Source organism: Rhincodon typus, chromosome 29 (assembly GCF_021869965.1).
Source record: "Rhincodon typus isolate 14 chromosome 29, sRhiTyp1.1, whole genome shotgun sequence".
Lineage (NCBI taxonomy): Eukaryota > Metazoa > Chordata > Chondrichthyes > Orectolobiformes > Rhincodontidae > Rhincodon > Rhincodon typus.
The window spans coordinates 16,121,743-16,145,355 of NC_063360.1; the positions used below are offsets into that span (position 1 = coordinate 16,121,743).

General features: G+C 41.1%; 1 protein-coding gene across 1 annotated transcript in view; it reads right to left on the reverse strand.

Annotated features, from left to right (window-relative positions):
* Positions 1-23,613, reverse strand: part of myo1f (myosin IF) — a 135,755-nt gene that overhangs the window by 76,502 nt on the left and 35,640 nt on the right. The window contains exons 3-4 of the mRNA XM_020511023.2: positions 4,622-4,711; positions 1,260-1,354 (exon numbers count right to left, since the gene is read on the reverse strand). Coding sequence (XP_020366612.1) covers positions 1,260-1,354; positions 4,622-4,711 — 185 coding nt within the window. The remainder of the gene's footprint in view (positions 1-1,259; positions 1,355-4,621; positions 4,712-23,613) is intronic.

Below are 23,613 nucleotides of genomic sequence, written 5' to 3' on the forward strand. Positions count from 1 at the left end.
CCTGCTGTGTTCATCCAGCTCTACACCTTGTTATCTCAGATTCTCCAGCATCGGCAGTTCCCACTATGTCTAGGATATTTCATTCATTCTTAGAATTGCAGTCAGCAGACAGTAATTCATATAATTTCAACAGGATTCACGATACCCACTATGGCTTTACATTCAGAAAAGGAAAGTGAGAAATTGAATGCATCAAAGATACTTGGCATGTGGCCACCACACGCACAGCAATTTTTGACATTTTACAAAAGAAATGCAAACATATTTAATACGTCAGTCCAAATAAAGTTGTTTTTCATCAAGAAATTGTTTCAAGTCTTCTCAAGCCCTGCTCCCCACTTCCCCTCTCCCACCATGCCTCTTGCCAGGCCTTGCAATCCAGGGAGATACTCATTTCCTTTGCTGGGCTGAATCCAGCACCACTTGTCTGTTCTAGCCTTAAGTGCAGCACCAACAGTGACCACCACTTCTAATGGTGCTGCTAGTGCTAGAAAGTCAGTTTCTGTTTGGCCAGTGGCTGCGTGAGGTCAGACTTCCTGATTCATAAGGATTGAAAGTTCCACCTCCAGCCTATTAATGGTCAATTAGCAAGAAATAGCTGTGGGGGACGGCTATGTTTAGCATAGTTTAGCTTTCCACTGCCATTTTAGCTAGGAGATGAGGAAACTGACATCTTGTATAATTCATCCCAAAGTGTTCTACCCACAAATGTGTAAAATATACCGAAGTAATTTTGATAAATAACTTGGACGTTCTTCCTGTTCCTCTGTCAGTAACAGTTGTGGAGACTTATGTTCCAAACCACAGCATGTTGAACTCAAACAGCAGCGGTATGTTTTTAACTATACACAGTGTGCATTATAGAGTATCTGCCATTGTACATATTCAAAGTGATAACGAATTGTCCACTTCCTTCCACCATCTTAACTGCTAAATCAGGTCATAGTTCCCAGCCAGTGATTACCCCACATTAAAGAACGGTGAAATATTTTCAAAAAGCATTAACTCATCTCTTGCCTTTTAGTTTTGATGAGAGGTGTGTTGCTTTAGATTCAAAGACCTAAAGAGTTATAATTTTAAAGCATGGCGGTAATAATGTTTGAAGGTGGCTCTGTGATAGTATAGAGCAGTTGTTTGTCAGCAATTTTTTCTTGTCAGCAATCTTGTGGGAACGTTTAATTGGCAATAAATAAAAGATTCGGATAGAGTATAATGGGCTTACCCCTTCCTGTAATCAGTAAATAGTTACTGTTTCATACCTGATTATAACACACTGGTTCTCTGCATCAATCAACATATTCCTGTACATATTGTCTGTTAGAGCATAAATATGAGGTGGATTTTCATATTGAGCCTGGAAATAAAGAGGAAATTGTCTAAACCAGAGGAAAAACTGTCAAGCATTGTATTTAAAACAGGTACAATTAACAATCAGCACAATGCTGTCCTTTATGAAATGAATATATTTTCCTGGAATTATCAGAGATTGTAATGAAAGAAACTGTTGAAAATTGATTAGCACCAAACTAAATTCTCACAGCTATTTTCTACAGGACAAGAGTTCAAAACAAATTGGTCGTGCAGGTGTTGGAAAAATATTCTATTATTGGAACATAACAGAATCTTTCAATTCAAAGTAGAAGTAGGTATAGCACAGAATGAGTCTTCTATGCTATTGCTGTGTCTTCCTGATAATGTGAGCCACAGTCCTTCATCCTGCACTAATAAACTATTTATAAACTCTCTGTAGTCATGTCCATTCATAATTCAGCTTTAGTTTAATCCATTGTGAATTTCCATTGTGAATTTTTCTAATGAATTTTCCAGTAGAATGGAGAAAGTTCCTTCTTCACATGGTATATCCAGAGTATCCATTGAAGCTATAACATCCATTTGAAAAAATCAGTGAGGAATCAACACTATGTTCTTTTCTCACTCTTTGCTTTCTCTTGCTGCATATCATAGGTATAGGTAACAGCTGACCTGCTGCTTAACTGGTAGAATGTTACAATGTCGGTCATTTTAGAAACATCATTTTAAAATGCATTCCCAACATAAGTTCCCAATCTCATTCATCCTATCAGGGAGGTTTGCTGAATGCAAGAGCAAATTACTGCAGATGCTGGAATCTGTACTGAAAACAGCAAATGCTGGAGATCCCAGCGGGTCAGACAGCGTCCACAGAGAGAGAACAAGCTAATGTTTTGAGTCTAGATGACTCTCATCTTGCAGGCAATTAAATTTACAGTCATTCAAGGATGATCCTGCACATGTTAAAATGACAGAGGACACAGCTAACTTAGGAGGGAGGAGAAGCAGGGATAATCTTTAAGAACAACAAGTTAGGCAGCATGCATCGAGTTAACATTTTAGATCAGTGACTTTTCATCAGAACTGCAAGTTAAAGGTATAACAATTTTAAGTGAGCACAGAACCATAAAAACAAAGAAGAAATAGAAAGGTTCGTGACACAGTGGAAGACAGGAGAGATTGAATGACAAAAAGAATGGTGCTACACTAATGAAGATGACAATGGGACAAGTAAAGCATTTCCTTAAATAAGGAAACCAATACAGTGCTCCAAATGTGGGTCTCACTGATGCCATGTATAACTAAGGTATAACCTCCTTAGTTTTGTATTAATTTCTTGGCACAATAAATATTTCAAGAAATGTATGGCCACAGGGAAAGAATACATATAGTGTACACTATTTCCACTGTTACACACTGATAGAGATGAGGGCCTATGTTATCGTTTATATCAATTGTCAATTCACTAATCTCACATAAAAGCAAGCGGGACTATTAATCATGGCCTGCCAAACATGAAGTGCCAAGGTGCCAGCCTGAAATCCACTGCTTCTCAGGGATCCCACATGGTGATAGCAGAGGACCTGATGTGTGTGTGATGACGGATGGATGAAAGTTCTGGCTCCTCTTGTTGGAAATGACTAATGACCAGCACTTATGTTGAGTGAACATATTCTAACACCTGACAACCAAAGCCTAAATGCTGTTCATTGCAATGGACTCATCTATTACCAAAGTTATAAATGGAGCTGAACCCTCGGAAATAATTAGTAATCAGCTCAATTAATGTGAAAGAGTCATTGATGGACAGATGAACTGATACTAATTGAGCATGAAAAATATTCCTTATCTACTACATCCTGATCATCTTCACTAATTTTACTGAATTTATCATTTAATGCTTTTTCAACTAGTTTTTTTGTTTAGTTTAGCTATTTTGGGTTCTGCTTGCTGAGTTCTTGAAGTTTTACCCTCCATGTCCACTGAGTGCTTTAGATATCCTGAGTTGCAGGTTCTGGGCCCTTTCTTTTTTTTACTTCCTCATTTGACCTTTCTTTGTACTCTTCTTGCATTCTCACTAAACGGCTGTGGTCTTGGTTTTATCTTTTCTCTTTCTTTAAACAGAAGACACTTTTTTACTTCAGCTAACATAATGGACTTTGTTATGTTACAATTTATCTGGCTCTCTAAGAGATGGGAACAAATTGGGTTTAAAGAAGATTTATAAATAGTGAAGGAAAGTAGATATGTAGTGATGTTGAACTAAATAGCGATAAACTTTGGTTCACTCCTGACCTGACAATATCACTAACCTTATGATGGCATCAAAGTTGTTTCAAATAAAAATGTTTAAATAGTTTGACCTAGAATTTACCACAATAGATAGTATAAGACTGGCAATTTTATGAAGTATAACAATCTGATTTCCCCTTCTCCATCCTCACACGCATATTAAAATAGTAGCTCATATTTAAAGTATCGTAATTGAAAAATATGGGCACGCTGCAGTTAATGAGAAAATATCAGCAGTTATCTACGCATCCTTGTCTGACGCCAGACCATATATATTTAGAAGTCAGCGTACTCAGTTCATGGAACGTGTTATTCTCAGTCTTGAGACACATCCCACTCTGAATTATCTGTAGAATATTTCCAAGAATTTCTGACTTGATGACCAACTTTCAGCATCTGAAGTGGATCTTCGTGGATTATTGCCGATTCCGATACTTATCCAGTGACCTTTTTGATGAGTTTACCAATCTAAGATAGGATCACACTTAACTGTGATGCCTATGGTTGTTCAACTGAATGTAGATGTTTACAGCTTGGGACTGTACTGGGTGATGATGTCATTGTCTATGAAATAGCTTATACATTCAGGCTTGCAAGGGAGGGATAAAAATGACATTGAAAAGGTGCAAAAACCACTTTTTCTCAAAAAATGAATAGGTCAACCACACATCGGTCTTCGTTTACAACAGAAATCTTTCAGCTCAACTAAGAACGGCAACCAGCTTGAATGTAGGTGCGGATTTGACCAGAAACAAAATGTTTTAAATTTTATTATGAGTATTTGAGAAAGATGTTTTGAGAGGCAAATTCTTCCACTCACTGACTACATCTGCCAGCAGCCAACAGTACAGGATTGTGCTACTGACACGACCACAGAATCACATCCACAGACAAGAAAAATACAGAATAGACAAACACAATAGGTGTATTGCAGGATAATTACAAAATGTAAGGGTTGCTGGTTAATACTAGAGGTTTGCTTTGGGAAAAGAAGATAGTAAATTAAACATTTACTTACAGCTCCTTGATAAATTTCAATTTCCCTGTCTGTGAAGTAAGGCATCTGTTTGAAAGGGTTTACTGAGATGAGCACTGAGCCGATATATGTCTGAGGTACAAGTCAAGGCATTTTACTGGAGCAGTGGCTGAGAATGGAGGCTGACAGTCAAGAGAAGTTTTAACTTATCTACCACTGTAACATTAACACCATCCCACCACTACCCCAGCCTATCCCAGCCATCCAAAGAAAATTGTAGAGTTTTTTGGTTGCTGTATAGAAACCCCACTCTCTCCCTGCAAGTTAAATTACAATACTGGGGTGGAGATCTGGGGTTAACTCAATAAATTCAGGTTTTCCACAGTTAGATCTGGAAGGATACCTGCAATCTTTCTGGGTAGTCAGTACAGCAAGCCGAACAGAGACACACTTGGCCCCTAATAACTTTTATATGGACCCATCAGCTAGTTCCAGATGAGAGATGCAGTCTGGATCACTTGGCTAGTAATTCACAGATCCAACTAACGTTGTTGAGGAATAAAACCAATAATTGTTGGAGAAACTCAGCAGGTCTGGCAGCATCTGTGGGGAGAAAACAGGGTCACCATTTTGAGTCCAGTGACCCTTCTTCAGAACTGATAGTACCCAGGAAAGGTGGTGTTTATACGGAAGACAGGGGCTAAGGGGAAAAGGAGTGAGCACATAGGCAGACATGGAACCCAGAGAGACAGGATGATTGTAAGCGAGGCTCAAGGCAAGCTTGAAGAACCTCATCTCATTTTTCACTTGGGGACCCTGCAGCCTTCAGAACTCAATATTGAGTTCAATAATTTTAGAGCTTGAACACCCTTTTCCATGTCCTTTCCCCACACCCACACCACAGGCCCTGACAAGATATGGGCTGCTTTCAGCACAGCCAAACTATTGCACCTACTGTGGTCCCCATGATCAGCTTTTCCTTCTCCTGAGCATACTATCATCCATCCCTTTTTCTCTCTGGGCTCTATGTCCACCTATCTGCTCACTACTTTCCCCCACCACCTCCTGTCCTCACCATAAATACCGCCTTTTCTAGATACCATCAGTTAGGATCATTGGATTCAAAACAATCAAACTTTCTCCCCGCAGATGCTGTCAGACCTGCTGAGCTTTTCTAGCAATTTCTGCTTTTGTTTGAGGTTTGCAGCATCCACAGTTCTTTGTTTTATTTTAATGTTGTGAGGACATGTGTTCGAATCCTGCCATGGCGGACGGTTGAAGTTGATAGAAAAAATTCTGGAAATAAAAAATATGTTTGATGGAGACCATGTAACCATTGTTGATTGTCTTGAAAAACCATGTGGTTCACTAATGTCCCTTAGGGAATGAAATCTGATGTGCTTACCTGGTCTGGCCCTCATATTGTTCTGGATGCACAGCAATGTTATTGACTTTTAATTGCCTTGTGAAATGATCTAGACAGCAATCTGTTCTAAGGCAACAAATGCCAGCCTTATCAGTGACACCCACATTCCATACATGAATATAAAAACAGTCAGGTAAAAGCATATAACAATGACTTTCCATGTTTCCTACATCATTGCTTTAATGAGGCACTTGTCCCTTTATACACGGACAGAAATGAACAAACGTTCATTACCCAGCACATCCATATGAAAATGCTTGAGGATGTGTGTTTTCAACACCTCTGTTTCACAAGAGAGTATGTGGCAGAGTTCGATACAGAATCTAGCACACTGAAAGCATTGCTGTGGTGTCAAAGTCACCATTGCATCTAACCAACTTCCCACTTTATTTATATTTCAGTTTCACTGAGGCATGCCCAGAGCTGATAATAGTGTTTAAGCCCAGGCAGCTAACACAGCAAATGTATGCGTGTCTCCACAGATTCTAGATATATCAAAGCAAGGTTATGGTAAAATTTCCCGAGCATGATTTTAAGTCTTTTGGCTGCGGCACTTTATAGGTTTCCAGCTACATTCTTGTTTCTTTTCCACTTGCCTAGTTGCCAGTGATAGACCACACCACCAATGCTCAGACATAGCTACAAAGCTTTGGTGAACTTCTTGCATTGTTGTTGCACTGTGCAAACTTCCTTGTTGCTCAGTTGGTAGCTCTCTTGCCTCTGAATTCACAAAATTTCAGGTTTAATTCTCCAGTATTTGAACGCACAAAAAAAAACTCAAAGTTGGCACTCCAGTGCAATACTAAGGGAGTGCTGCTCTGTTGGAGTTGATTTCTCAAGTGGATGAGAAAGTCCCAAGGTACTATTGTGAAGTAGAACAAAGGAGTTATTCCTGGTGGCCTTGCCAGTATTTATTCCTTAACCAACACTACAAAAGCAGATCACTTTGACACTAAACAAGCTTCCTCCCATTTTGCCCCCAACCCTGGCAGAGGCTGAAGAACTCTTCTTTCACCCAGCAGCTACCATCACTGATAATATAGCCCTCTCTCGAGTGGGGCTTTGAAACAGTAGCTTCAAGGTAAAAATGCTGGAATGGAACATTAGCTTTTCATTCAGATACAGGTGCTACCAATTAGCCAAATATAGCAAAGGGCTGCTTACATCTTTGTGACTAAATTGTTGTGCATTGAGACTCCACTTTCTAAGAGCCAAATAAATGGGATTACAATGACGGTAACATGACTTCTGTGTGGGATTATTAGTCATGACATTACAGACCAAACCAAAGGAAGAGGAAGCAGGGTTGCACAGAGTGTGTAATCTGTTCCGTAAAGGCAAAGTTGCAATGCTTTCCTGTTAGTATTGCAACATTTGAAGATAGCACATGAAACATAGATTTGCTACTTTGTGCATGTCTCAGAGTGAACAGACCGGTGATAGTGGAGACAGTATAACTGTATCTCTCAGCTATTGGGAAATGAATGGTAGATGTTACAGTGACTGTATGCAGTGCCGAATGACAGCTCAGGCTCAAGTCACACGTGATTCTGCCCCAAATCTAGTTTATAAACATAACAGGAGATGCATTCTGATGCTGTTAATGATACCAACTGGAGTATTTTGAAGCACCATGAGAAGGAGCTGCATATTGGTTAGACCAAAGATTGAGGCTGCCCTTGCTGATGGCACAACTTCAAAGGGTGCACGCCATTCACATGCAGGGCTAGCTGGTCGAAGCTTTGTGCCACCTCAATTAGAGGAGGTCTGTCGTATCTTTTTCCAATCAACCTATTAAGGCCTTCCTATGGTCAAAGAGGGCTGCCCAGCCAATCATGGTCTAGTCACTGTATTGAAGAGCAACACCACCAGGGAGGTGCTGGCTGTAGCAGACCTAGGACGGTCACAGAAATTCACGCCAAGGTGAGCAATGGGGTAGGGTCGGGGGAGGTCAAAGGAGGGGCAAAAGCAAGGGAGAGGTTCTCAATGGGTGTCCTGATGCTGGGTCCCCTGGATCAGCCTTTGTACCTTCATGTGGGCCCCTGATTGCCAATGAGTTAATACCAGCAGCAGTCAGGCGCAGGCCTTACGTGGGTATTAAATGCCCATTTAAGGCCCTCATTTGGCAGCAGGGCCAGAGGGCCGTCCACAGGTTTCGCACCGGGGCAAATGGGGAGAAGGCAGGATGGTGGCAGGATACAAACTCACCACACTCCCAGTTGATGAAATCCCTGTGGCAGGTTTAGTAGCAGGTGGCTTAATTTTCCGTCATAACATCAAAGTCTGTATCATCGTCAGCAGTGATGTTAAATGGCACCTTTTAACTTCTATTCAGTCACATGACAGGGGTGTCACTGGTTAGGCCAGTATTTATTGTCTGTCCCTAAATGCACCAGAAAAAGTGGTATCGAGCAGTCCTTGGGGAATAGGGGCACCTGCAATATTGTAAGGAAGAGCTCTCCAGGACTTTGATCCTGCAACAGTTGAGGAACAGTGATATATTTCCAAATCAGGTTGATGAGTGGCTTGGAGGGGAACTTGCAGATTGTGGTGTTCCCATGCATCTGCTGCCCTGTACTTCAGGTGGATTGCAGGCTTGGAAGGTACTATTAAAATAGCTAGGTGAGTTACTGCGGTGCATCTTGTGTGTGGTACACACTGTGCATCAGTGGTGTAGACAGTGAAAAGTGAAGGTGGTGGATTGGGTGCTAATCAAGTAGGATGTTTTGTCTTGGATGGTGTTGAGGTTCTTGAGTATTGTTGGAGATGCACCTATCTGGGCAAATGGAAATTATTCCTGACCTGCGCCTTGTACATGGTGCTCAGGCATTGTGGAGATAGGAGGTGAGTTACTCACCACACAATTCTTTGGCAAAAGCAGGCTTTGGTATGGTCTTATTTCCACAGCATTTATATAACTAGTCCAGTCACATTCTAGTCAATAATAATTCTCAGGATTTTGATAGTGGGGGAAATCCAGACATAGTAATGTCATTGAACATCAAGGGGCAATGGCTAGATTCTCCCCAGTTTGGAATGGTAATTGCCTGACACTTCTGTGGCTCAAATGTTACTTGCTACATTTTAAACCTAGACGCTGTCCAGGTCTAGCTGCATATGGTTGCAGACTGCTTCATTATCTAAGGAGTCACAAATGGTGACTGGTGATCACTGCCACCTGCAGTTTGCTGGCATTATTTCCTTGAGACCTATAAGGATTAGTTTTGAAGGAATCTTTGCCTTTCAACTCTAATGCATGCACCAAATGAGCTAACATTTTGCAGCTAAATGGCATCTTGGAGCCCACTTGCAATTGCCTTGGACCGAATAATTGAGATGGGAAAAGAATGGAGCACTAAGGGATGAAATTGGACTTTGTTTAAAAAAAAACTTTTGGAATTAACTTTAGTTTTGAAATTCCTGTAAAACAGGCAGAAATTGTACTTGTGTGTGTCTGAGTAAACTAACTTCCTTCTATGTGTTTGACCTCTGAAAGGAAGGGTCCTTTCTCAAGCAAGTAGATATAGTATTTCCTCTTTAGGTATTCTATTCTTGCACTTCACAAAATGAGTTAAAGCTTAACATTCATACAGCTGACATCTAAAGGAGTGCCCTGACTGCAAGCCTATAACCTATAAGCCTGATAACCAATAGTTTCATATACACTGAAATTAAGGAGGAAAGCAAACTAAATACATGAAATAAAAACAAAAAATGCTGAAGAAACTCCGCAGGTCTGTCAGCATTTGTGGAGAGAGAAACAGAGTGAAATGTCTCAAGTCCAATCTGACTCTTCTTCATAACGTTTCTCTCACCACAGATATTGCCAAACCTTCTGAGCTCCTTCAGAACGTTTTGTTTTTACTTCAGATTTCTCGCATCTGCAGTATTTTAGTTTTACTAAATCTTTCATCACCTTGCTCATTAAGAATATCTCCAACCTTCCCTTTAAACATATTCAAAGACGCTGTTTCCACTGCCATCTGAGAAAGTTCCAAAAACTCACAATCTTCTGTGGGGGGGGAAAAAAAATTCTCCTCATCTCTGTCTTAAATAGGTGACCCCTTATTTTGAAGCAGAGACCTCAAATTCCAGGTTCTCCCACAAGATCAAAGTATCACTAAATAAAGACCGAAAGAACTGTGGATGCTGTAAATCAGAAACAAAAATAGAGATTGCTGGAAAAACTCAGCAGGTCTGACAGCATGTGTGAAGAGAAACTCAGGGTTCTGAGGAAGGCTCACCAGACCCGAAACGTTAACTCTGATTTCTCTTCGCACATGCTGTCAGACCTGCTGAGCTTTTCCAGCAATCTCTATTTTTGTTATTAAAGTATCATTCTCCAGTTAATTTTAAAGTTATTTTATATCTGAAAGTTGATAAGATTTCTCAATAATGATGTCCAGATCAATTCCATGCACTGATGCACTGAGATATTGAGAGTTAAAATTGTAAGCACCCTCTTGTGGTGCCCCCAAATCTAGGCTGGTGCCATTTCTTATGCACAAATGACAAGGTTCAAGGAGCATTTGATATTGGATATTGTTAGAAAAGATTGATCTTCTAAGTTGTTAGGATCAATGGCCTGAAGTATGACCCTGGAGGCACCACGTTGGGATCAATGATGGGGGGAAGGGACTGGAGGCTAGAAAAGGGATCAGCTGAGGAACTGCATGATTCTGGAACCTGCAGTAATGCTGATTGTGAAGAATATTTGTTTTTTTTTCAAATAAAGTTAGTCAATAACCCAGTCCTCTTCTTCTATCCTCAGTCAAGTTGACAATTTTCTCCCTCTAACTTAAATCAAACCTATTCCTCCAAGTAGGTTTAAACTGGGACTCTTGCCCATTCACCCTACCCCAATTTCAGAGGACCTTCTCCTCCCACCCTTTCTGTTCATTGCTGGTATTCTGCTTATTCATTCTCCCCTTTTCCAAAATGCTGCTTCCAGCATCTCCATATCATAGCCATCTTTCTCCTCTCTATCTGTCAGGTGCATTGCTCCTATTTGCTCCTTTCCCTGCTTATTTCCATTCTACTCTGTTGAGGGCAGCAATCTGGTCTGGCCTTTTATTTATTTTTTTCTTCATTTTGAGAAAGGATTAGAAACATTTCCCGTTTATGTCCTTTCAGTTTGCACCATTATCATAGTGTTATTCCTGTTTACTTTTAAGGCAGTGTTTTGGTTCGCCTGACATGTATCTCTTTATATTTCTTTTGTGTTGCGACCGTACTTTACAATCTCTGTGCTCTTTCCCATTTATTCATTAATTGAAATATGCTTCTGATATTCAGCTGCTTTCCCTAGACCTTTGTGACCCACAGTTACTTTTACTCATAATGTGGCTTATTGATTTCACCAATCCCCTTTGATGGTTGCTCCTGAACTGTTTCGTTGCTTTCAGAATGACTGTTGACCTCTGTGGGTAGCAACATAGAGGAACACATTTACAGCCAATGTACAGCAAGTCTGTCCACATTATGCAGTTAAAAAGCAGTTAGATGTCGTGATAGGGAAGATTAGCAATTTCTATGGAAGGATCAGCCAAATGGCCTCCTTAAGTTGTATTTATCTTTGTGATCTTTGAGTCCATAATATGGGATGGCATTAACTAGCACTTAGAAAGGCGTTGGTGTGTAAAGTACAGATCATGCTGGACTAATTGAATTGAAGCTTTTGAGGACATCACAGAACATATAAATATAGAGGCTGTGCTGGAAATTACAATTAGGAATCTCCAGAAATCATTAAAAAGCTACCACATTAAAGATTGGTTATGAGGACTGAAGCACATAGTGCAATATCAAAGAGAATTTAGCTGCATGAATAAAGAAATAGCTAAGCATGAAGCAGGGATCAAGGATGTTCAAGAGGTTGGCAATTATAGAGTGAGCATAGACACAAGTTGAATTATATCAAATTAATGCACGAAGAAAATTGTGAGGAGGATTGCGAGAGATTACAGAAATGCTGATGGATTAGTGGTTCGATAGAGTTTATTGCAGAGAAATATAGAGTTTTACATTTTGGGAAGTTTATTGTACACATTCATGCATGCACAGGATGAGGCTGTTAGATCCTTCCTGACAGATCAATTGACAGAAATATATTTCAATCTAGAAGTATCCCAGGACATGGGGTTATGTCACAGATCAATCATGATTTTCAGAGAATGTTGGAACAGGATTGAGAAACTCAATGGCGCAGTCCTATTTCCTGAAATATTATTGAACTGTTCCTCATAATCTTTTTCTCAATTTGCATCATCTCTCCACTTGGCTTTTAAGGAAATGTTTGGCTACTTTGCTTTTGCTGATATGGAGCTCTCTATTTTCCTTTTGGTCAAATACCTTACTTTTTAATTTCTATCATTTTCCAAGTTATTTATTAAATATGCTTCTGATATTTAACCACTATTTTCTGGCATTTTTGACCCATAATTACTTTTATTCATAGTGCAACTTATGAATTGATTTCACCAATCCTCTTTGAGTTCTATTTATTCCATCAGCAATGTATTATGGTATTCCTCTTGCTTTCATTCAAATGTTGGGAATTTGCTATTCTGAACGTGGCATTGATGGCCATTTTTGGAGCAGTTTCCAAGTCATGAAAAGATACTGTTGAAAAGTCCCAAGCACATATGTGGTTATAATGTAGTTAAAGACACAACTCCCTTTCCATATCTGAGATAACAAGGTGTAGAGCTGGATGAACACAGCAGGCCAAGCAGCATCAGAGGAGCAGGAAGGCTGACGTTTCTGCAGTTCCTACTATCCCTTTCCATATCTACTTTGTCAATCCCCTTTAGCATTTTATACACCTCAATTAGATCTCCTCTCATTCTTCTAAACTCCAGAGAGTACAAGAGGAAAAACAATCCATTAAACCAATGCAAATGAGAAAATGCAAAAGAACTAACTATGCTTTATGAGCAAGAGAGGTGGAAGAGTGAAATTCCATGAGTTCAAATAAGGCTGTGTTCAATTTTCTGTAAACTCTAAATCATGCCTTTTTAATAACTTTTCCCCTTTTGACAATTTTGACAATGTCGGTAGTCCTCTGTTACCTCATCCTCTATTTATGTTATGTCCAAGTGGTGACATGCAATTCAACCAAATGAGGAGTTACCACTGAGTTCATTGCTGTCTGTGTCAAAAACTGTCATCCATACCTTCCAGCACCAATTCACTGGTGAAATGCTTATTTTTAATCCCCTGCTTTAGCCTGGAGCAGAGAGCCGCAAAATTGATAGATTTGATGAGATTAGCTAACTCAACACAGAACATGATTGGCCTGGGAATCCTCATTGGCTGTACCAGTCTTTAGAGCATTTACCGCCTGGGCCTTCTGTGGGCATCTATTACATCAAGTTAACAAATAATTCTAAAAGAGTTTCTGAAAAAAAATTAAAGGAGGCAAAAACTTTAGAAGGATTTAAATGTACACAGTAAAATGCCATTTGCAGGCACTAATGACAATGTATCACTTCAGGCCCTATTAACAAGGCTTGAATCAGGCAGTTAAACTCAATCAGTTTAGAGTTTAATCAAGATGTGATAATGATACAGAGATATCCTCTGTACATCAAGGAGTTTAATCATGCTGACTTAAAAAAATGTCATTGTTACACGGCAGGTAAAAATGTTTGCATGACAAGAACATTTGGAAGCAGTGTAATGTGAAAACATCACAACATGCAGTAAATCATTGTAAACTAACATATGTAAGAGTGGAATGATGCCTTCAATATCTATTTGAGTGGAGTGCTCTGGTTATGGAATGATAGGGGGAAAATAAATGATGATTATAAGCAATAATTATATGCAATAATCCATGTTCTGAATACACACTGCTGTTCTTACGTAATTTACAGTTTGGCCATTTTTTTGTTCAAGGTTACTTCTTGTTTCAGGCTTAAGATTTCCTGTAATTTGCAGAACTACACATTCTTGACTCATGGTGGAACATCTGGATGCTTACAAAAAACAGGAACATTTGGGCTTGGAGCGAGTTTCTGAACTCACCATTTAATTTTAATGTAGCATTTTGTTCAAAATGATCATAATATAAATTATCAGAAGTATTACATTTCCACTCTGAGTATTTTAGCTTTCTTTTTTAGATAGACTTAGTTCACTGCAAAGCTGTAATGGTATCACGACAAGTGGACAACTTTATGGAATATGGAGAAATAAAAGTGATGAAATTTTAGAAAAAAACTGTCTGGCCAAGAGTCATAGCCTGAGTAGATAAACTCTGAATTTCATTCTAAAATTTCTTATTATTTGACCATGATGATTTGACAGTCCCCAGTGAAAAGTTAACTTGGTCACTGTGCAGGCAGACCATTGACTTGAGGAAAATCTCTTTCATGCAATAGTTAGGATCAGGTACAGTTGTGCATACAGATTCAGTAGTGGCCTTCCAAAGAAAACTGGATAATTACTGAGAGGCGAAAAGTTGTAATGACACAGGGAAAGAACAATGACTAGCACTAACTGGATTAAAAAAAAATGCATCTTGGTAGGGTGAGTATTTGTTGCTCATCATGATTGCTCTGGAGAAAGTGGCTTCCTGAATAACCAGAGAGATATGGCAGGGCATTTCACACAGAAATTAAGGCTCTGTGGATCTACTTAGATTCCCTGAGTCTGAAGTCACATATAGGTCAGACAAGGTAAGGATGGCAGATTTCCTTCCTTCAAGGGGATTAGTGAATCAAACTTGTTGATAACAATCCAGTCGTTTAATAGTCAACATTACTAATAGGGCAGAATATTACTGGGAGTGGGGACAGGGACCTGGAAGAAAAGTCAGCACTAAACAAGCTGGCCCAGAAGCTGCTTGTCCCTTGGCCAAATGATGCTGTGGGCAGACAAACCTGAAGCGGAATGGGACCTCCATGCCTCACTGACAGGGAGTCGCACCCTCTGGAGTGAGGTAAGACCGGAAGCTTATACAACATATTTTATGTGAACCACCCACACCACCCCGACCCCAGCCTCACCGTAAACACACCTAGCAGAGACATTGAGCCCTAGGTTTTCATTCCAGATTCATTTTATTAAATTGAGATTAAATTCTTGACTGGCCACGGCAAGACTTAAACTCACGTCTCCAGATCATTGCTAGTGCTGTAACATAACCATGAAGGAGCAGGTAGAGACTTGTTGGATCGAATGACCTCCTGAGTTGTACTATTCTAAGGTTCTATAACTCTATTAAAATTTGTTAACTGTCTAAAGCACTGGAAGGAAACCGCTCTGCAAGATCAAAAGAAATAGGAACAGGAGTAAACAATACACGTGTCTGAACCTGTTTCATAATTCATTAAAGTGTTATATCAAAACATTTCTGTTCATTCCTGTGTACCTTGATTTCCTTCAAGTCCAATTTATAGGAATGAGGTACACAGTGCAAGGGTAGGCTAATAGCCCCTCTGGCCTGCTCCACTACTCTAGATCATGGCTGATCATCTATTTCAATGATTTATTCTGATAATTCCTTCGTTTCATTAAGAACTATCAAATTTATCAATTTCTGCCTTGGACTTACTCAATGACTGAACTTCCACAGCCCTCTGGTGTAGAGAATTACAAAGATTCACTATCCTCTGATTGAAGAAGTTCCTCAATGTTTTGCCTGTAATTTTGTCTCCTCCTTCTGGGTCCCCACGGCCATCAGAAACATTCTTTCTGCATCTATTCAATATCCTTTTAAGAATTTTGGAAACTTTGATGGGATTGCCTGAGAATGCGGCCCAGTAACTTCATAGGAGTGTTGTACCAGCCCAGGAGTTAGTCTGGTGAACCCCTGTTGTACTACCTCTGTAGAAAGTGTATCCTTCTTTAGGCAAGGGGATTACAACAGCACACAGGACTCCAGGTATGGTCTCATCAGTGACAACACAGTGCGGAGCTGGAGGAGTACAGCAGGCCAGAGAGCATCAGAGGAGCAGGAAAGTTGATGTTTCGGATCGGGACCCTTCTTCAGAAGAAGAGTCCCGACCCCAAACATCAGCTTTCCTGCTCCTCTGATGCTGTCGGGCCTGCTGTACTCCTCCAGCTCCACGCGGTGTTATCTCTGACTCCAGCATCAGCAGTTCTTACTATCACTGAGTGGTCTCATCAGTGTTCTAAATAATTGGTGAAAGACTTCTTTGCTCGTCTACTGAAATCCTCCTGCAATAAAGGCTAACATGTTGCTTGATTGCCGAATTATGAGGAATTAAATATATGGAATAACGGAGCATTCACAGCATTCTAGGGCAGAGAATTTCATGGATGCACAACACTCTGACTAAAAAAAGTCTCCCCATCTCAGTCCTGAATGGTTGGCCTTTAATATAAGTCCAGGGGCTGAATCTTACCAGAAATCACTGAGTGTCACTGAGGGTTTTTCTCCATGAGGCCCAGCGTGTTTTCTTGCGTAACTGTCCCAAACTCATCTCATTAATCATGCTCCATGCTCATACAGCAACCCTGGGTGATGCCATCTTTGATGCCATCTGTGTACCCGGTCTAGTGCTGGCTGACCAGAGTTGCCCTTCACTGTGCAAGCAGTGGGATACCAATTGTAGACCTCCTGGCAAAAAGGTGGCACAGCTGACAATTTATTGCCTGAATTCCTGCATCTATCACTTTTTAAGCACCAAGCCTCACACCTCTTCCTACCTTATAACCCTGTCTAAGTGAATACTACTAAAGTACTCATTTCCCAGTGGAGGGTAGCATCTTATCATTGTTCAATGTGGAACTGTCACATAAAGAAAAGCCTTGAAATACCTAAAAACATTTGCTTTAATTTAGCAACAGCAAAAGCTAACAGAAGGCAAACAGACACAAGCTGCATTTGCTCTTGGAACAGAAACAAAATGCTTGTCTGTCAAGTACAAACAGTTTCAAAGTCAATGAATCTCTCATCTGCTGGAATTGGGTGTCTTTAAGTCCTGTCTGACTTGTTGCACCCTACGCTGTCATGCTCTATCATGCATAAAGTGGTATTCCTCCTACTCAGCGTCCTTCCTCCTGAGAAGACTGCTCCCACTCTTTCAGCTCATCTGAGTCCATCACATCTCCTCTTTGTCTACTCCACTTATACAGAGCACTGCATGCTAGGATCATGCAGCACACCCTGTCTGCAATGTACTTCAAGGGCACCCAGACCAATCCGAACAGAGGAACTTTATCTTCATTAGGCCCACAGTTTGCTCCACCATACCATTGGTTGAGCATTGGGTTGCACTGTATCTATGCTCCATTTCAGTCAGGGAGTTGCATAACAGCATCATTAGTCATGGTCCCAGAGGGTAGCCCTTATCCCCCAGTGACCATCCTTATAAGGAATTTGACATTGATGGAACTTCCTATAATTCACTTGTGTTGTGGTAGGGCCCTGTCAATGTGAGGTGTGTATAGTCTATCACACCCTGCACCCGGGGGAAGCCAGCTGTGTGAACTAGGCCTATCGCCTGGGCTGCAGCATTGACATCCTCACAGGGAAATGGGATCTATTGGTGTGATCTGGAACCTTTGATACATTTGTGGGTTGAGGACTGAGAGATCCATGCAGGTCCCCAGTGACTACTTGGAAGGAGCCAGTTACATAAACATTGTCACTGTAATGGTCACTGGGAAAGTATGGCCACACGCTCCTTCAGATCACAGGTTATGCTCTAGCAGTTGACATTGTTCACAGTTTGTAGGACATCCTCAGCATGAGGTGACACTGTGCCTCATTCATCCAGAGGAATGACGATTGTCACGGGGCCTCCTGAGCATCCTGAGGGACCTCCAGCTGCAACCTCTACATGTAGATGCTGATGTTGCATCTGTTTCTCTTCCATTTTTCTGTACCTTTATTGTATCTCAGCAACAGTGACACTAGCTCCTGCTGTAGCTGGATCCATCAGTCAGGCTTGTAATGAGCCTGTGTCTGGAGCATAAGAACCAGAACAATTTCCTTAGTTGTTAGCAATCAGTATTCTCATCACTCCCAAATGATGGTTTACTATACTTCACCATACAGTTGGACATGGAGAACTCCGATTGTGTGGGTCATGGAATACTTTGACATTGGACTTAATGAATGCAGTGCCACTTATGTTGCAAAGAGACAGTAGGAGATTGTACTTGCTGCATGGGTATCAATGCCTTACCTTTCCAGTGCCACATCACTGAAGTAAGACCTCATTGCACGTGAAATCATATTGCAAGGTGAGAAGTATCAGTTTCATGTCTCTGTGCAGCTCACGAGATCTTGCATTTTGCACTTCATAGCTTGCAGATGCATTTATAAGGAGGCCTGTGATTACTTTTGACTCAGAGAGATGACAATCTTCAAACTGCAAGGAGCAATGACATTGGCAAGATTGCTTGTTGTACACACTTGTACACTGTATGCATTTTAGAATCACAATAATGGGATTGTAAATGATTTCAACTGTATTTTGCAAGTGCACAGTTAATGCAAGTACCCCTTAAAGGGCTTCACACTGCTGACAAGTAGAGTCTATGCATTGGGATAGAAGAAAAAGTACTGACTGACCCACTCTGGGTGTGGTTGCAGAAATTTTCCTTTTGCAGTTCTCATTTGGGAGTCGAGGAAAAGTGGGAGGCAACATAGGTTGCGCTTGGCACTGTGAGACACAGACTTAGCCTGGTCATCAAGGCAGTCACTCGAACCTCTATGTCCCTTTCTTACTGCATTTCCTGGACAGCCTATCACCACTGATCCTTAACATTCCAGTATATCACTGGAATTGTATCTGCAACTCTCATCCTCAATTCGGAGCCCTGGGCACTACAGCTTAGTGTAGCCTAACATCATGCTCCACACTCCTTCTATCAAGGTGGTTTATTATTGCAAATAACCCTCCCATCTCACAATATCCTGCATCCTCCCATAGACTACTGTCCCCCATCATCTCCTTGGGTTTCCCCTTTCACCATCTTTGTCCCCTTTGAATCCCAGGTTACAGCTTCCAATTCCCAACATTGAGTTCCCTCAGTGCCCTACCACAGCAGTGTACCTCGATAATCCCTCTTGACTTTCATTTCACTGACACCCAGAACTGACTGTGGCCCACTGGCCATTGGCCCTGACTGCTGACCAATCAGAGCCCTGACTTCTCTGCACAGCTCCTGACTGATGTACCATCTATCCCCGGATTGTCTGCGAAACTGACTATAGCCCATCCACTGGACTGTATTGACAGAGACCCCCCCCCACCGAGTCTGACCACCCCAAGCAGATTCCTGGCCGAGTCCAAGGCCCAGGACTATGATAACACGATGCCCTTAACTGACTGTCCTGGGAACCGCAGACTGATGGCAGTTGCATTGATGAGGACAAATCTGCTTAGACATGAGTGTGTTTGCCATGCTTCCTGCTGGTGAATGCAGTCATTGTGAGATTGATATAGCACTTGCCTTACACCAACATGTCCATTCCCTTGATTGATAAGTGTTGGAAATTACGACAAGCTCATGGTTTTGTGTCTGCACTAAGAAGCATGGCAAGATGGAAGTACTATGGGCCTTTAATATATGGTTGAGGGGGCAGAGTGCCAAAAGGTCAAGGCAAAGCAATGCAGAACTGCAATATTCATTGATGAAGGCACAAAGTGAGTGTGTGCTAGGGAGGCAAGTCAGCAGCCCTGAGCTATCCCCTGGTTCAACCCATGAGCTGGGTTCGAGTTCCTACGTGGTAAACGTCCCAGCAGTGCAGTGAAAGGTGCTGGTGTGCTCCAAAGTGCAGGGTTGAAGTGCAGAACAGTATTGCAAGTGGATCAGAGATGTGCCTTGAGGGTACAGTGAGATTGATATGTACCAGATTGCAATGTCCATGGATATGGAATGCATGAAGGCACAGCCTGTGGAATGTGCCCTGAAATTTTGGGACTGATTGTCCAAGATGGAGATACAGAGGGTCAAGCAGTGAAGTGGAGCCGTCAAGTAACTGCTCCAATTTTCATGTCATGAATTGTTGCTGTGTGGTTTTGGGTGGGAGAATGGCAAACTGCAAAATGCTGAGGTGAGATTAATGAATAATGAGGGGTTAACGTAAGATAATGCATGCAAGTAGGTCTCTTGCTGCTCATTAGTGAGAATCTTGTCACATCATTCCACTTGCTTGGGAATTTGAACATTTTGATTTGGCTGTTGAGAAGCTCCTTGCTGAATTTCTCACCTGATTTTCCCAACTTTCTCACCCTGATCCACATTTTTCGGGAGCTGGGAAGATTCCACCCTATCCGTTACCCACACTAGTGGCTGGACTTCTTAGTCAGGGAAACAGCATTTCAGCTTCTGCCATGTCAAAACCTGTCCTAATCTTGAATGTTTCAATAAGACTAGCTATGGTTCTTCTAAACTCCAGAGATTATAAACCCTTTGCTCATAGAGTAATCCTTTCACCTCAGCAATCAATTCATTATGGTTCAGTCACACCAGCTCTAAGGCAAGGTATATTCTTCCTTTGATACAGATACTAGAGCTGTACACAGCTGTTGTCTCACCAAAACACTTTACATTAGCAGCCCATTCTACCTTACTCTTGTACTTCAACTCACTTGCAATAAGATCAACATTACCTTTGACTTCCTAATCATTTTAATATACTGGGTTTTGTCTGCTAGGAGACCCAAATCTCCCTGAACACTTAAATGATTTTTCATTATTTACTATGTATATTTTGAACTTTTTCAATTGAAGTGTATAATCTGAAATTTCACCCTCTTGTATTCTACCTGTCACCTTCTAGGACTAGGACACAATCAAAAAATTAAGGTGGGACCTTTTGGGAAGTAAATTAAAAATGACTTTTTTCATGGAAAAGGTTGTAGAAACTTTGAATTCTCTTCCAGAAAATGGTTTCCATGGGAACATGTGGGTGCGACGACAGGCATGCTGTGTAACCAGCCTCCAGGCCTAATAGTATGGCCTATGATCAAGGAGTGTAAGTAAATGAAAGGGAGTGACTCATCTTGGGAAGTGTAATAAATTCTGCTATCCCAGTTCTATTGTGAGACATGTAAAATTAGAGTTTATGATTAAATTATGTTGAAACTTATGCCAGGTCATAAGAATTAAAATGCACAGATATACGGTTCTCTCCCACCCTATTGTATATTCTCCACAAATTTGAACACATTACTTTTGGTCCACTTACCAAATAGATTGTAAATAGCTGAGGGCTCTGTGCTGATCCTAGTGGTACTCCAGGACTAACAACCTGCCAAACTAAACCATAGAACTGTGCCTTAGTTTTGGTGTTTGAAAGAGGCCAGGTTGTATAAGAGAAGCACATGGAGGAAATAAACTAGAGCATTGAAGCCTATCCTCGTGGCACATTCTTGATACCTGCTGTAAATTTTCTTTTCATCAACTTTAATTCATATCATCTGGTACTATTTCCTGGTTTATTTAAAGGTAGTCATTTGGAATATTTCTTTTCAGACCATTCTATCCTTGTGGCTGGTTCAGACCTTCTTTCTGGACTGCACAATTTAAACTTGAACTCTAATTTTACAAGTCTGGCATTAACAACTGGAAGTGCAGAATTTATGACATTTCCCAAGATCAATCTTCCTGTTTTATTTGCTTTCACAACTTGAGTACAGGGCATACATTGAGCTTGGAGGTGAGTTGGTTGTACTGGATTGACTTTCCACTTGGTGCGCAGTGTGACATGAAGTGCCAGCTGCATTTTATCCTGTGGGCACAGGCATTTTCTGAGCTTCCCTCGTTTAATAATGCAGTGTTTCCAATAATGATCAGGCGTGTGCTGAGAATGTAGAGGCTAGTAAAATTTTGAGTGGGGATTGTGGAGTGGGCATGAGGATTGATAATATCTGACATAAAGAAAGAAAGAACATCCATTTATACAGCACCTTTCACATCTCAAGCTGTGCAAAAGTGCTTTACAGACATTTTCACTGATGTCAAGCTTGTAATGTAAGAAATACAGAAGGTAGTTTGTACATAGCAATGTCCCACAAACTGCAATGTGATAATGATCAGATACTTTAATTTTGTGATGTTGATTCAAGCATAAATATTGGCCAAGACATGTGGAAGAAATTCCCCACTCTTTTAATTGTGTCCTCAGATCATAGACATTCACCTGGGAGGTCAGGTAGGGGCTTGGTTTAATGTCCTATCTGAAAGACAAGGCATTGAAGCTGCTTTGTGCTAAGGGGAAATCACATTTTTATTTACGTGCAATTAATATCCATAAGAGTCTCATTTCACTGCCGCGATATTCAAATGTTGGTAAATGGGGTACTTGAAAGGAGGTGGGAGTGCAGGGCCACTGATGTTATAGGTTCTCCTTTTCATGTTACTCAGGGTTTGATTCATGGACCCATCTTTGGGGAGTGGGATAGGTTACTGAGAGCCATACTCCTTCCATTGGTGCTGAGCCACCTGTCCTGCAACACCCGCCCAATGAACTCCATGCACCTTCTATCTGGGATCCCTCAGCAATCCTGAACCTCTCCCATGGGTGAATCACACTCCTGTTAAAACTATTATTGGCCAGCAGTGCTTGAAGGGGTGGGATTTCTTCCCCTGGGTCATTGATCCTTGGAGGAGCCTGTCACTATGCTACTTGGCACTAATCTGTCGGGCCTTTCCTGGCGATACAGGCCTCACCCCAGCTCTCTAGCCAGTGAGAAAAAACCTCCAACAAAAGATACTGCCTTATGCCTTTATTAAAAAGCCAAGGATCTGTTTGCTCTTTTTAAAAGATTCTTTTAGCGATTTACAATTAAATGTACTAAATTGTCAGACACAGAAAGTAGCACACCAGTTATTATTGTTTTACTTCTTTCTAACTCCTGCTGCTTTAGTTTAATTCTATTCATTGCCGTCTTATAGCCATTTCAGCGCCTTTCAAAACCATGACAACTTCTATCCAGAAGGACAAGGGCAGCAGATACATGGGAACACCACCACCCGCAAGTTCCCCTCTAAGCCACTCACCATTTTGACTTCGAAATAGATTGCCGTTCCTTCACTGCCACTGAGTCAAAATCCTGGAATTCCCTTCCTAATGCCATTGTAGGTCAACCTACAGCACATGGACTGCAGTGGTTCAAGAAGGCAGCTCACCACCATCTTCTCAAGCCAGCCAGTGATGCCCACATCCCGCAAATGAGCAAAAAAAATTCTATGTTCAGTACCTTATATTGCCAATTGCTCGCCCATTGACAGTCTAAATGTTTCTGCTGATCTTTTTGGTATATTTTCTCTCCCAGCTCTTCTCCCCGATAAGCTATTGGCAAATACACTCAGGTTATTGTTGGTTTTGGTACTCTATGTTTTTCATTAGATGAACAGAAGCTGTGCAAGCACTGATTTCTGAAAGGTTTCACTCAAACCTTTCTTAAACTGTAAAATACATCTTTAACGAGTCTTCCAGTTTGCTAAATAAAAACCAAAAGAACTGCAGATGCTGTAAATCAGAGACAAAAGTAGAAGTTGCTGGAGAAGCTCAGCAGGTCTGGCAGCATCTGTGGAGAGAAATCAGAGTTAACGTGTCGAGTCGAGTGACCCTTCCTCAAACCCCAGTCACTCGACCTGAAACGTTAACTCTGATTTC